The 13,852-nt window shown below is 44.6% G+C and overlaps 1 protein-coding gene across 1 annotated transcript; it reads right to left on the reverse strand.

The window, feature by feature from the left end:
* Positions 1–676: 676 nt before the first annotated feature.
* RPL24 (Translation protein SH3-like family protein) lies at positions 677–13,612 on the reverse strand. The gene is made up of 4 exons (XM_086774431.1): positions 13,321–13,612; positions 13,094–13,129; positions 1,343–1,576; positions 677–1,256 (listed from the first exon to the last, which is right to left on the reverse strand). Exons 1-4 carry the CDS (start codon positions 13,447–13,449, stop codon positions 1,047–1,049), a joined length of 609 nt encoding a protein of 202 aa, XP_086630557.1. The 5' UTR covers positions 13,450–13,612; the 3' UTR covers positions 677–1,046.
* Positions 13,613–13,852: the final 240 nt, after the last annotated feature.

Below are 13,852 nucleotides of genomic sequence, written 5' to 3' on the forward strand. Positions count from 1 at the left end.
TCATTTCCTTCCTCCTCACTTCTCTTCATCTTCTTGATACTCTATACCATATACTTAAGATTCGGCATGCCTAACACATGCAAGTCGGACGGGAAGCATCCTCCTGATATTTCCAGTGGTAGAGGTGAGTCCATAAGCAATTTACAAGTTGCAAAGGAGGGGTTTCATGAAATGCTCAACTATCCTACACACCAAAAAGCTTTTCATAGAACCTACTGCCGCATCCTTGGAGACTCTTCGAAGGGATCACATGGGCATGGCAATGCACCTATCATCATCAAGGACTTCTCTGAGATAATCAAAGCTGGAATGTACATGAAGGATGGTGTCAATACTTCTTACAAATAATGCGAAAAGACAGCCAGTTACGATCACACTTTCTATGATGTAAACAAATTAACGATTCCCGAAATCCGTAACTTGCTAAACTATATATGTTATGTTTTAGGATGACTATTTAGTAGATTTTATGTTCTTTCCATGCCCATTACTTGGCGTACATAACACACTTGGCAAAGATACATCTTACAAAATACATACGCATGACATTGGCATGTTGCATGTGTAGAATTATGCTTGCATATGACCCTGCAAAGGTATAGCAAGAGCATACACACACCAAAAGAAGACCATGCCCATGTATGTAGGTACAGTTGCAGGCTTGGCACACTGAGTGCTCAAGCTAAACCAAACATTTCCATTAACACTTCCAAAATCTAACTGAAACAGCTCAAGCTGTTATCATTATTGTGCCAGCTGATTGTAATAACTTTGCCCAGTTAAGTGATTTCACGAGAGGACTTCCACAATGGGCAAGGGAAACTTGGAACCACATACAGCAGATGGAGCACAAGTCAAGTTTGCCCTTACATCCGTAAGAGACAAGACCCGGAGTGTCTTCTCATTATAGCGACAACAACACATCCACGAAAGAGGACACAACAGCAGCTTTAATTGTCTGATCCCAACCAGCTTATAAACTAAAAGTTGATCAACCTCTAAGGTGAGCTAACAAATTGCCGGTCACCCTATTCTGAGGTAGCAAACTAGGCTGCTGCAGTTTGGGCCTTCTCTTTCTCTTTCTTCTTGGTCTTGTGAATACGCTTCCACTCTTCGGGACTATCAAGCACTTCACCCGTTTTTAAAAGATACCTTACCTTCGTTCCATCCTCCAACACTTTGTGCCCCACCCTACTAGCCACCTTTTCCTTTTTGGAGTATACCATCACATTTGAGCTGTGGATAGGCGCCTCTATCTGCACAATCAAATAACAAGTTAAGTTTTCACAACAAATCAAAATCTACTCATATGGAGGCAGCCCACAAACATGTGTTACCTTACCTGTATTATCTGTCCAGCTTCACCCTCTTGTTTTCCCTTCACGTGCTTGGTTTTTATATTGACATCCTTCACCAGAATTTTGCTGTTATGCCTATACACGCAGGTAATTTCACTCACCTTCCCTTTATCTGACCCAGCAATTACTTTCACAGTGTCGCCCACCTTGACATGCAGCTTTGTCCACACTGGTAAACTATTGGGTTTACATTTCTTCCGTTCCCACTGCCTTATGGCCTGTGTGATTATATTGAACAAAAATTAAGCACTTTTCATTCAACCCGCAGCTTTCATGAGTAACACATTTCAACAAACCCACCATTGTATTTTAGATCCCAATTTTTGCAGCACAAAACCATATTCAGCACCACTCCTCATATCCATAATAGGTAGGTGTGCACAAAAATGCATGCAGATAGTAATTGGAGTGTGTCACAGGGAGCCCAAAACTCAGAGCACTTAATGATTGGCAAGAATAAATACCACAATTAAAACAGCGAAAATCACCAAAACCATGCACACCACACTAGGTGTCGAAGATGGGCCACCAGCCCCCTTTAGGTAATTTTGTTAGCATATATCATATCCTGTTGGTGGCTATTTTGGTGTCTATGGGTGCCCTTCCCATGCTCATGCACCCCCCTATTTTTTCCCTATTTTTATTGGGCCTCTGATGTGGGCTGCCCACCCTTTTTTGGCTTTTATGCCTATTTTCAGGTTGTGTAGGAGTCATGAGGGAATTGGCCAGTACATATGGAGAGTATATATATGCTCTCCCCCCTCCACTTTTATCATCGCTTTATGGTCACCTGGCGAGCACCCTTCAGCCCTCTGCCTACGGAGACCACTCCTCACCTTGTATCCATCTTTTTCTTGAGGATTAGTGCATCAGCGTTTGCTGTTTTCTCTCATCTCTCACTTGGTGCTTCAGTGTTTTTGTCATTCGTCTACATCTTTCCACTGCCCTCTAACGTGGTATCAGAGCAGAGGGGTCTAGACCTGGGATTGCTGATTGGTGTTGTTTTTTACCGCATTTTCACGTGAGCCTGGTGGCTGCCCGCAGTGTTTCACACCTGCGCTTTCATCTCCGGAGGGGCAGATCTGCATTCTTTGCGTTTTTTTTCCCTCTCCACTCACTTTCTATCCTGCCCACCCTCCCTACAATTGCAGAGAGCAGCTCTTGGGCTATTTTGGTGTCTGCATTTTTCAGAGGGGGTACATCATGTGTAACTATTTGGTCCTCCATGCATGATGTGGTTCCATATCAGTTGGCTCAAACCATATGGAAGTCCAATCCCTTTAGAGATTAAAGACAAAGCGGAACCAGACATTATTGACAAAGCTGAAGTGATGATTCTCGTGCACATCCTTCTACACCACTTCAAGCATGGTTCCAACCAAAGACGAAGACAGTTTTTCACAAAGTTTCATGACCGAGGGACACACGAAGCGGTTTGGCTTGACAAAGACTTTTTCAACAACTATGCAGCCTTATTAACACACTATCTGGAGGCTATGCAGCTTCCGTCAAGTTAAGCAAAAGGGGATGTCATGTGCATTCCGCACTTGAATGCCATGTGGACATATTTGTCCAGCAAGTGTGGGACAACCTGGAGTGGAAATTGGTCCCATGTGATTCCCAGTCTAGGACGAGTCAACCAGGGTTCCACTCTAAGCATCCAAGGTTAGGTGTACAAGTCTCGTACAAGGTCTTGTTTAGGTGTGCAAGTATCACACATGAAGCAATGTCAATCCATACTGTGAGTCTCCCTCTAGAATGATGTCACGTGTTCCGGGTGTTTGGCTTGTAGCCAGATACTAGGCATCTAGATCTTAGAGCATGTAGATGCATGTAGGAGAAGGGGGCAACCCTTTAGAATCCCTGGTCTTAGTGGCACGGTCCATGGCCAAGCCCAATAGCCACCATTGGCTAGGGCATGCTGTCGGCCAAGCCTGGAGGGCCTGAGCAGCAAGGTGGCCAGGCCTGGGCAACAAGGTAGCCAAGCCTAGAAGGGCTAGGGACCAAGTCGGCCAACCCACAAGGCCTTGGCCAACATGTCGGCCAGCACTCAGGCATGCTGGACAGCAAGGAAGGCCTGCGCACAAGCCTAGATAGGTCATGCAACGCGGCCAGTCAATGGACAAAAAGGCGGCCAGGTCTTGGCATGAAAAGCACCTACCAAAAAGGGACATTAAACAGGTCGTGGAGAATATCCACAGGCCGATCCCTACTTTCCTCCACCGACCAGCATCTTTAGGTGCTATAGATAGCATAGGCAAGAATTCATTTGGTTATCTCATAATTCACAAGGTATTGCAGTTTTCCAAGGGCAAAGACAACCAAGGGGAAAGCTACAACCAGGGTGAAGGTTGAAGGTCAAGAATCAGATCATTAGATCTACAGATATTTGCGTTATTCGTTCATTGATCTAATAAAGCAAATACACCCTCCGTGGTGGGGGGCCTACAGAGGGTCTTCAGGACCCAATACTGTAATATGCAACGGAAGTCTTCGTATTGGAGGATCCTGTCGCACAAATGCTCACACCGTCTTCTGTATCCTAAGTTTCGTGAGTTTAGCAATCCACTTTAATACTTCAAACTTTAGGGAGATATGAGAGAGAGATGAGAACTGTACACCATATGGGGTCCCGAATTACCCACTGAAGGGCCCCCTATCCCGTTACTGAGATAGTATTTGCTTTATTATCTTTAAAGAGACTGACGGTGTGACTGACGATAAGCCAAACGCAAGACCTCTGAAGACCAAGTGTTGGGCTGAACTGTGCACTGCTATAGAAGTACCAAAGATGTCCAATCTCGAGCCTATGCACTCTTCCCAATGGTATGAGGGAGGGATGCAAAGCTAGGGCTGAGAGAGGGGCTGTTTGGGACTGTTCTAGACTGTATATGAATGCTGTAAATGAATGAGAATGCTGATTTTACCTTCATCAAGTGGCTGGAGCAAAACGATGAATGAATGAATGCTGAAAACTATATGGATGCAGAAAACGCAAGATGGACTAAAGGCTGAATGCTGAACTGCTGCGCTTTACTGATGTAGATGGCTGAATGCTCATGCGTTTGAGGCGCCTAGGGCTGTAGGAGACAAACGCTGATGAGAGATGGCTGAAACTGCAATCACCTATGCTCCTGGGGCTGAGGATGGTAGGTGCTTGATGGCTCTCTTACTGAATATGATGAATGACTAAATGATTATGCCAAGCCTCTAATTATATGGACAAGATGTGCCAGTCAGCTGGCTACAGAGCTGGCTGACTGCACATGTCCAAATAAAATGTCTCAATGATGTATAAAATGCTAAAAATGCTGGGAAAATTACCAGATAAATCCTGGATAAATCTTGGATGCTATCTGAGGTTCCTGCAATGGTCTAGATGTTATGCATGAATGATGTGCAATATACAAGATGCTTTCTGATGTAAACCCTAAGGTTTCTACTGACTGTATATGCATGAATGCGTCTCTCTAAGTGGATTAAGGGACTTAGATTGACTGACTGACTGACTATGGCTGAGAATGACCTACGTATCTCGTGCCTGACTTATCCTGGACTGAGGATATACAATGGGGTCACGACGTACGACAAATATCATCCTAAATGGAACTAATATTGTACAAATGTTGCATTGCTGATGATGAACCAATTTGCCACCATGCACTACAGTGCAGAGTGCATGTGACATTCCCTCCTGCTTAGCTTGGCGGCAGGTTCATGGCTTCCAAGTAGTCCGCCAACAACTGGGGGTACTCTTGAAAGAACTCCTCGTCTAGCCATACAGCTTCGTGGGTACCTCGATCTCGGAATTTCGTATAGAGCTGACGTATCCGTCGATCGGAACCATGCTTCAAACGATGAAGAAGGATCTGCTCGAGCACAATGACTTCTGCTTCGTCTACCACGTTCGGCTGCTGTTCATCTGAAACATCAAACACTTTTGGACCAACATATGGTTTTAGCCAAGAAACATGGAAAACATCATGCATTGTCTAACTCGTAGGCAACTTTAACTTCATGGAGACATCACTTAACTTCTAAACTATTGGAAAAGGGCCAAAACTACAGAATGAAAGCTTGGGACAACGTTTGCCCACTTGTTTCAATCTTTGTTTCATGGTACACGAATAGACTCAATCCCCTTCCTTGAAGTGGACATCTCGTCTAGACTTATTCGCCTGTCTGCTATATGCTTCCTGTGCTTTGGTCAGGCGGTCCTTGACTGACTCAATGATTTCAAAAAATGCTTCCGTGGTTTTATTAGCCTCTAGAGATGGAGACACCAATCTCATCAAAAGAGAAGAGAAACGGCGACCAAAGGCTGCTTCATATGGAGTCCGTCCGACACTGGATGAATGAGTGTCGTTCAAGATAGCTTGGACCAATGGAAGATAATGTTCCCATTTGGAGTGCTAGTCATGACAGTATGACTTGAGAACATCAAAGGCCAACTAGTTATAAATTTCTGTTTGGCCATCTGTCTGCGGGTGGAATGCACTAGACAACTGCAACTTAGTTCCAAAGTTTTCAAATAATGCCCTCCAGAAATGCGAGGTAAACTTGGAATCTCTATCTGATGTTATGATGCTAGGCAAACCACAAACTGGATACCAATGCTTGAGAAACAGATAGGCTACGTCCTCGGCTATGGCCATATGCTTGCATGGGATGAACATGTAGAATTTACTAAAGCGATCCACAATGGTAAAACATTGAGTGTTACGAGATCCGGTGGATGCTAGTAGAGGCCCTACAAAGTCCATAGATATGTCGATGAAAGGTCCGTCTCAGGGATAGGCAAAGGTTGAAGTAAACCAGCCTTCTTTGTATGTGGAACCTTTACTTTTTGACAAATCTTACAGGCTTGTACATGTGCATAGACATCACGCCTCATCTTTGGCCAATAAATTTCTCGAGGGTATTGTTGATACCCCTATGTCCTCCAACTAAGGAGTCATGGGCATCGTGGAGAAGAGCGGAACGCATTTCTCGAATGACACAGAGGCGGTTCTTGAAGAACAACCTACCGTTCTGGATGGAATAATGGCCTGGCTCAAAATGAAGGGCCAAACTCAGGGGAGTCGACATATTGGTCTTTCATACTATCTAAGTCCTTCCCCGTGATTTCGAGAATGGTAGATTCTTGGACTGCCTGGATGCTGACCTTTCGACTAAGAGCATCTGCTACTGGGTTATGCTTACCAGGGATATATTCAATCATTCCTCCAAACTGTTGGAAGAGTTGACTCCACCTGGCCTGTTGATCACTCCACTGGGCACTGGACATAGTTTGAAGCCACTTAAGTGCTTGGTAGTCTGTTTTCACTGTGAAAACCTGTCCATAAAGAAAAGGCTTCCAATGTTTGAGTGCTGTGATCACACCCAAAAGCTCCTTGTCATATACCGAATAATTTTTTTCGACGACATCCAACTTTTTGCTGTAATATGCCACGGGTCTATTGTCCTATTGGAGGACTGCACCTATGGCTACATTGCTGGCATCGGTGATGACCTCGAAAGGTTTGTCCCATGATGCTAGCTTTAATACAGGTGCGTCTAAGGCAGCTTTTTGGAGTGCACAGAATGCATCAAGCGCCTTGCCTGTAACTGAGACTTTATGCTTGCGAGTCTTCACCCCCTTGAGTAAGTCGGTAAGAGGTGCTGCAAGGTTGGAAAACTGATGGACATGGGATGGGTACTATAGGCCTGACAAAGACCTATGAATGAGCGGATTTTTTGGGCAGTCTTAGGAATGTCCCAATCTAAGATCTCCTGAACTTTTGATGGATCCAGTCTAATCCCATCGGAACCGATGATGTAGCCCAAATACTAAACTTCCTTAACACCAAAGACAGACTTTTTGGCGTTTATATAGAGCTGATTATCTCGCAAAAATTGCAAGACTTTCTCCACATCTTTCTCATGCTACTCCGCAGTGGCTGAGAAGACTAGTATGTCATCAAGGAATATGAAAACACACTTCCCAATGTGGACTGCGAAAATCCTAGACATCATCTTATTGAAGGTTGCGGGTGCATTTGTAAGCCCAAAAGGCATGACTACGAACTCGTAGTGACCACGCTTTGTCCGAAAAGCTGTTTTTGGAATGTCAGCTTCAAATATGCGGACCTAATGGTAACCACTCTTGAGGTCGATCTTAGTGAAAAACTTAGCCTCCAAAATGTACTCTATCCTTGGCATAGAAAACTTATTCTTGATAGTGAGTTTGTTTAATGCCTTGTAATCCACACAAAGGCGTGCAGACTTGTTCTTCTTTTGGACAAATAGGATAGGTGCAGCAAATGGGGAGGAAGAAGGCCGAATGAGTCCGGCTCGGAGAAGCTCGAATAACTGCTTTTCTAACTCACCCTCTAAAGTCTTGGAAAGACGATAGGGAAACCTGCTAAGAGGATCTGATCCAGGGACCGAATCAATGTGATGATCCTCAGGGCGAGAGGGTGGGAGGCTGGGCGGGAGATCGTCCTTGAGCATAATGTCATGATGTCTGGACAGGAGGTTTGCTAACTGAGGGACTGAAGATGAAATGGATGCTACCAATGAGGTAGAGGCTGTTTGAGCACGAACATAAAGTAGGGCTTCTTCTGCTCCCTTGTGGTTAGCTCGTCTGGCCTGAAGATGCGAAATCAATGGGATGCCAAGAATGCTTCTATCCCCACGAATCATGACAGGCTCAGGAAAACCTTTACAGATAGTAAAAGTGTCATGTCCCCAATCGGAAATAGGCTCATACTGACCACTGAATTCCTAGGATCATGTCACACCCCAACAGAGGCGAGACGATGAAATCTTAGTGGAATGAGGCCTTTTGAACTTCAAAGGCAAATTGCTGTGCCTTCTGGGAAATGTGGGTGCGAAGACCGGGTGTAAACCCGTCCACATTCAGATGATATGGGACTAATGTGCAGTTCAATTTATCAGCCAACTCGAGAGAGATGGCATCTTCAAAACTACCCATATCGAAAAGGACTACAAACTGTCGGCCCTTGGCAGAGCCATAAGCTCGGACGAGGCTCTTCTGTGCAGCATCGCTCTCACCCTCCTGCTTAGCATCAAATACCACTGATGGCATAGGATGCGTAGAAGGTAAAAGTTGAACCGCATTGGTGGTAGTAGGCGGGGCTGGAGGAGCTGGGGAGGTTGTGGCAACTGTGGCAGAAGGGGCTTTAGCGGCTTGTTCTGCTTGCCATTTGTGGCAATCCTTCTTACCATGCCCTATGATGTGACAGAAAAAACATCTATTTTCTGACTGATACTTCTTTTGCTCCTCTGGAGGAAGATAACCTCCAGTAATGCCTGCTTTAGCCTTTTCATCGGGGGTTTTCTTAGGCTTAGATTCTTTGTCTTTCTTACCCCCTGAACTGGAGCTTCTACTGCCGTCCTTCTTAACATCTTTAGAAGATGCGTTACCTTTCCCTGACTGTGCAGTGGATAGTGGATTGCTGCTGCTGGGGTTTGGTACTGGACTGAAATGACGGCTTGGGCTTGCCTCCATTCATCTTCATTTCTTCATTCTGAGCGAGAGTCAAAGCCCGGTCATATGTACTAGGTTCAAAGTTACGAACAGTGAACCGAATGTTAGTATCCAATCCACGAATGAATTGCTCCATCTTGGCCTGTGCAGATAACCCTAACTGCTGTGCTAAAGTGATAACCTTGCTAAAAAACTGAAGCACTAGGGATCCGTTCTGTCGTCTAAGTCCATAGAACTCATCTGCCAGACCGGTCATGTACTGGGGCGGGAGAAATCTGGTCTTCAGGTCATGGACAAAGGTATCCCAGCTGAAAGCTGTGACACCTGTGGTCTGGTTTGTATAGAGATTAGACCAATGCTGCCACCAAGTGACTACCTCACCAATGAGATGGGGAGCCGCTACGTAGACTCTATCCTGAGGATCTGTGATTCTAGCTAATGGAAAATGAGCAGTAAATTGATGAATAAATTGATTTACTGCTAAATGATCACACTTACCATCATACTTACTGAAATTAGGTTGACTTCGAATGACGGTAGTTGATGTTGCGGACTGCTGGCTGGTGGCACCTGAGACTCGGGATGCTAAAGAGAGGTGCTGGTTTTTAGGATGAATGGCCTCCTCTTCCCTTTGGTGCTCAAGTAACATACGTTCTCGGTCGAGCTCTCGTTGGTGCTCCCAAGCGGCGAGTTCAGCCTGACGCCGGTCTTAGTGGATCCTGCGTTGGGCTTCCTCATAGTCCCGTCTTTCTGCTTTTTCTTGTTGCTTTCTAGCTTCTGCTTCTGCTTTTTCTTCTCTCCTTTGGGCCTCGTCCTCTCTCCTTTGTTGTTCCATCTGAAAGAAGAGGAAAATGTAGTCGGGTGCTAGGAAATGTAGTCGGGTGCTGCTGGAGGCGGAGGAGGACGTGCTGTTGCTGCCTCCAAGAGTTGGAGACGCTCCATGAGCAACTGGTTCTGAGCTCTAAGAAGATGGTGTCTGTGGTGGGCGGAAGCGCAAGGTCTCCTTCGGGGGAGACGTCTTCCAGCTGATGAGTACTCTCCTCTGTAGTTATGATGCTGAAGTCGGTAGTCGTGTCGAAACACAATCTGCCCATCCAAGGATGCCCTCACGCTAGGATACGGTGTGTGTGTGTGTACAAGCTGAATCTGATACCAATGTAATATGCAGCGGAAGTCTTTGTATTGGAGGATCCTGTCACACAAATGCTCACACCGTCTTCTGTATCCTAAGTTTCATGAGTTTAGTAATCCACTTTAATACTTCAAACTTTAGAGAGAGATGAGAACTGTACACCGTATGGGGTCTCGAATTACCCACTGAAGGGCCCCCTATCCTGTTTACTGAGATAGTATTTGCTTTATTATCTTTAAAGAGACTGACGGTGTGACTGACGATAAGCCAAACGCAAGACCTCTGAAGACCAAGTGTTGGGCTGAACTGTGCACTGCTGTAGAGGTACCAAAGATGTCCAGTCTCGAGCCTATGCACTCTTCCCAGTGGTATGAGTGAGGGATGCAAAGCTAGGGCTGAGAGAGGGGCTGTTTGGGATTGTTCTAGACTGTATATGAATGCTGTAAATGAATGAGAATGCTCGTTTTACCTTCACCAAGTGGCTGGAGCAAAACAATGAATGAATGAATGCTGAAAACTGTATGGATGCAAAAAACGCAAGATGGACTGAAGGCTGAATGCTGAACTGCTGCATTTTACTGATGTAGATGGCTGAATGCTCATGCGTTTGAGGCGCCTAGGGCTGTAGGAGACAAATGCTGAAGAGAGATGGCTGAAACTGCAATCGCCTATGCTCCTGGGGCTGAGGATGGTAAGCGCTTGATGGCTCTCTTGCTGAATATGATGAATGACTAAATGATTATGCCAAGCCTCTATTTATATGGACAAGATGTGCCAGTCGGCTGGCTACAGAGCTGGCCGACTGCACATGTCCGTCTCAATGATGTATAAAATGCTAAAAATGCTGGGAAAATTACCAGATAAATCCTAGATAAATCCTGGATGCTATCTGAGGTTCTTGCTATGGTCTAGATGTTATGCATGAATGATGTGCAATATACAGGATGCTTTCTGATGCAAACCCTAAGGTTTCTACTCATCTCTTTAAGTGGGTTAAGGGACTTAGATTGACTGACTGACTGACTGACTATGGCTGAGAATGACCTACGTAGCTCGTGCCTGACTTATCCTGGACTGAGGATATACAATGGGGTCACAGCGTACGACAAAAATCATCCTGAATGGAACTAATACTGTACAAATGTTGCACTGCTGATGATGAACCAATTTGTCACCATGCACTACAGTGCAGAGTGCATGTGACAAATACTCTCTCCCTCTCACAACTTCTGCACACATCTCTGTCCATTGAAGTACCGCTCTTATTCATCAAGCTTCCACACGTTACATTGGTTGCCCTTGTTAGCATTCATGGTGCCAAGATGGAGCATGTGCAAAAAGAAAGATGGAGATTCAATCCCTAATGAGTTGATGCAAAGAGATAGAGAGATATAGAGAGAGAGATGTGACAAAGCTCAAGAGAGAGATTGCACAACTCAAATAATACTCCATGTTGATAGAACCGCCCAAGTACATGCTTTTATAGGCATCAAGCCTGATCTTTTGACCAAACCTAATAAGAGTCACACCAACTAACTCCGAAATACCCAACAAACACCCCTTCGGAGTGATGGGAGGATGCCTGACAAACCTTCATTAGTCACAGTGGTATGGACTCTAAACTGCAATCACGTGATACAAAAGAACACAATAATGCCAACCAAACTCTCATGTTGAGCCAAATATAAGAGCTTGATCACACTGGTGTGGGAATTCGGAGCCAAGCATATTTCTTTAATGTTTAGGGTGGCAGTTTGTTTTGAAGTGACAGGTTGGCGAGTGCATCTTCTGCGGTGTATTCAGTATCCAGCCGGTACTGGGGTGTCCATGGTTGCACCTTCTTCACATCAATTTTCTTCTTCCGACTTTTGCACACACTGAGTTGCAGAGGGGGTGTTAGAATTTGTGCATCTCACTATTGTGTGGGACCGGACCTTTTTATTGGGCATATATGTATTCTCACATTTATGCAAGTCGTGGGGGTTATTTGCTGATGTCGGCCAGCTCCATCGGGACAATCAGCCAGCTTCACTCTTCCTTATGTAAAGGGCTCTTCTTTTCTCACTTGTTAACTCAGTTCATTCATTAACAGGCACATTGTTTTACACCATCTGCTAGCTGATATTGCCATTGTAAAGCCTCATGCTACGTAATAAGATGTTCATTGTCTAATCTCTCTCTCTCTCTCTCTCTCTCTCTCTCTCTCTCTCTCTCTCTCTCCTATGTTCTGCTTTGTGCAACTTTATCAGAACATTGATGCAATCATGCGGAAGATAGATGGAGAGAAGAGAGAGAAACACAAAGTTTTCACCTAATCTACAATATATTCATATTATCAAAAGTGTATGTATGACTGTACAAATCTAGTGGCCTCAAGCACACCTAAAAGGAGTCCTGACTATGAAGTCCTATATCTATGCTAGTCTTACGATCTATCCCCAAGGGGAAACTAGACAAATGATCCAATATTATGCCCTGGCTTATATAGGCCCCAAGGTGCTTGTCCCAATGATCAGCCAACTCGGCCATTTTGTTGCCGACTAGCTTCTAAGTCTTTCCCCTGAGCCTAACAAAGCCTAAATCTGGCCGCAAATCTGAGATTAGGCAATGTGTCACATGAAAGCTCTCATGGGTCTGATCTTTCAGCCCTAAATGCTTTTCATAGGAACATTGATGCAATCATGCGAGATGAGAGAAGAGAGAGAAAAACGCAAAGTTTTCACCTAAACTACAATATGTTCATATTATCAAAAGTGTATGTATGACTGTACAAATCCGGTGGCCTAAAGCACACCTAAAAAGGAGTCCTGACTATGAAAAGTCCTATATCTATGCTAGTCTTATGATCTATCACCAAGGGCCAGATAATTGTAGATCTAACGCAACAAACATAGAACACAGATTACTGAACACTACCAAGCTGTCTGCTTGATCAAGGCCGTAAATGCCATCAACTACTGAGAAAACAAATTTTGATACGTCAAAAACCATACACGCATGCATGAATACATGCATACAAATGCACATACATACATGCATACAGACAGTGCAGTTGTTTACATAAGGGCATAGAATCAAGCGAAAACAAATGCAACAAAGAACTGCATGTACCATGCTTATAACGCCCCTCCTTCCTCCATCATTGACCTGCATATAAGCCATGTTGCAGTTAGAGGCTAACCAGGGCGAAGAGAGAGAGAGGGGGGAGGGGTGTTATGGTATGCAGAAAATGTTGAGGCATAGCAAACAGAAAACCCAACGCCAAGCAATAAAAGAACTCTCTCTCTCTCTCTCTCTCTCTCTCTCTCAATTTATTTAATGCAAAACACGGAGCTTACCTGCGCAAATGAACGCGGCAGGGCCACCCCCACGCCCATTAAGGAAGTCGAAGAGAAGGCGCAAACGCCAGCTTTATGGGCGCCACCATTGATGGACAGAGAGCTCATAGACTGGTGAAGGGTCGCCATAGCTCACCTTGAGTCAAACGACCATTCAGCTTAAGAAGCAGAACCTTATCCTAACAAACCAATACAGGAAGAACCCAAGGCTTTTAACATTTAACATATCATGTATAGTTCGTTTACCACACTATGGGCAAACCTATGTATTGTCCATGTGGCTTGGCTCCTTAATTAATTAATGCATCTCAAGGATCACACCTTAGTCGACTCCTTTGGTAGAGCTTAATAAAAAATTAGTACACCTACCTTACTCTTGCATGGTAGCATGGCCTTTTCTTTTCTTTTTGGGAACATAAGATATTTATATTAAAGACTTACAAGCAGCCATTTACAAGAGTTAATTACACGACGACTTCCTTTTCCCATCAATCTCATCCAACCTATTCACTATTCAACAAGCTGCAGATTT

Source organism: Cibotium barometz, chromosome 3 (assembly GCF_041138505.1).
Source record: "Cibotium barometz isolate CiBa-2024 chromosome 3, ASM4113850v1, whole genome shotgun sequence".
Classification (NCBI taxonomy): Eukaryota; Viridiplantae; Streptophyta; class Polypodiopsida; order Cyatheales; family Cibotiaceae; genus Cibotium; species Cibotium barometz.

Excerpts from the sequence above, each read along its gene's own strand:
- RPL24 (XM_086774431.1), bottom strand. The coding sequence starts at position 13,449 with ATGGCGACCCTTCACCAGTCTATGAGCTCTCTGTCCATCAATGGTGGC. Across the intron at positions 1,577-13,093 it reads GGAGGGGCGTTATAAGCATG|GCCATAAGGCAGTGGGAACG; the intron begins GTACATGCAGTT and ends ATAATCACACAG. Across the intron at positions 1,257-1,342 it reads AAGCTGGACAGATAATACAG|ATAGAGGCGCCTATCCACAG; the intron begins GTAAGGTAACAC and ends TTGATTGTGCAG.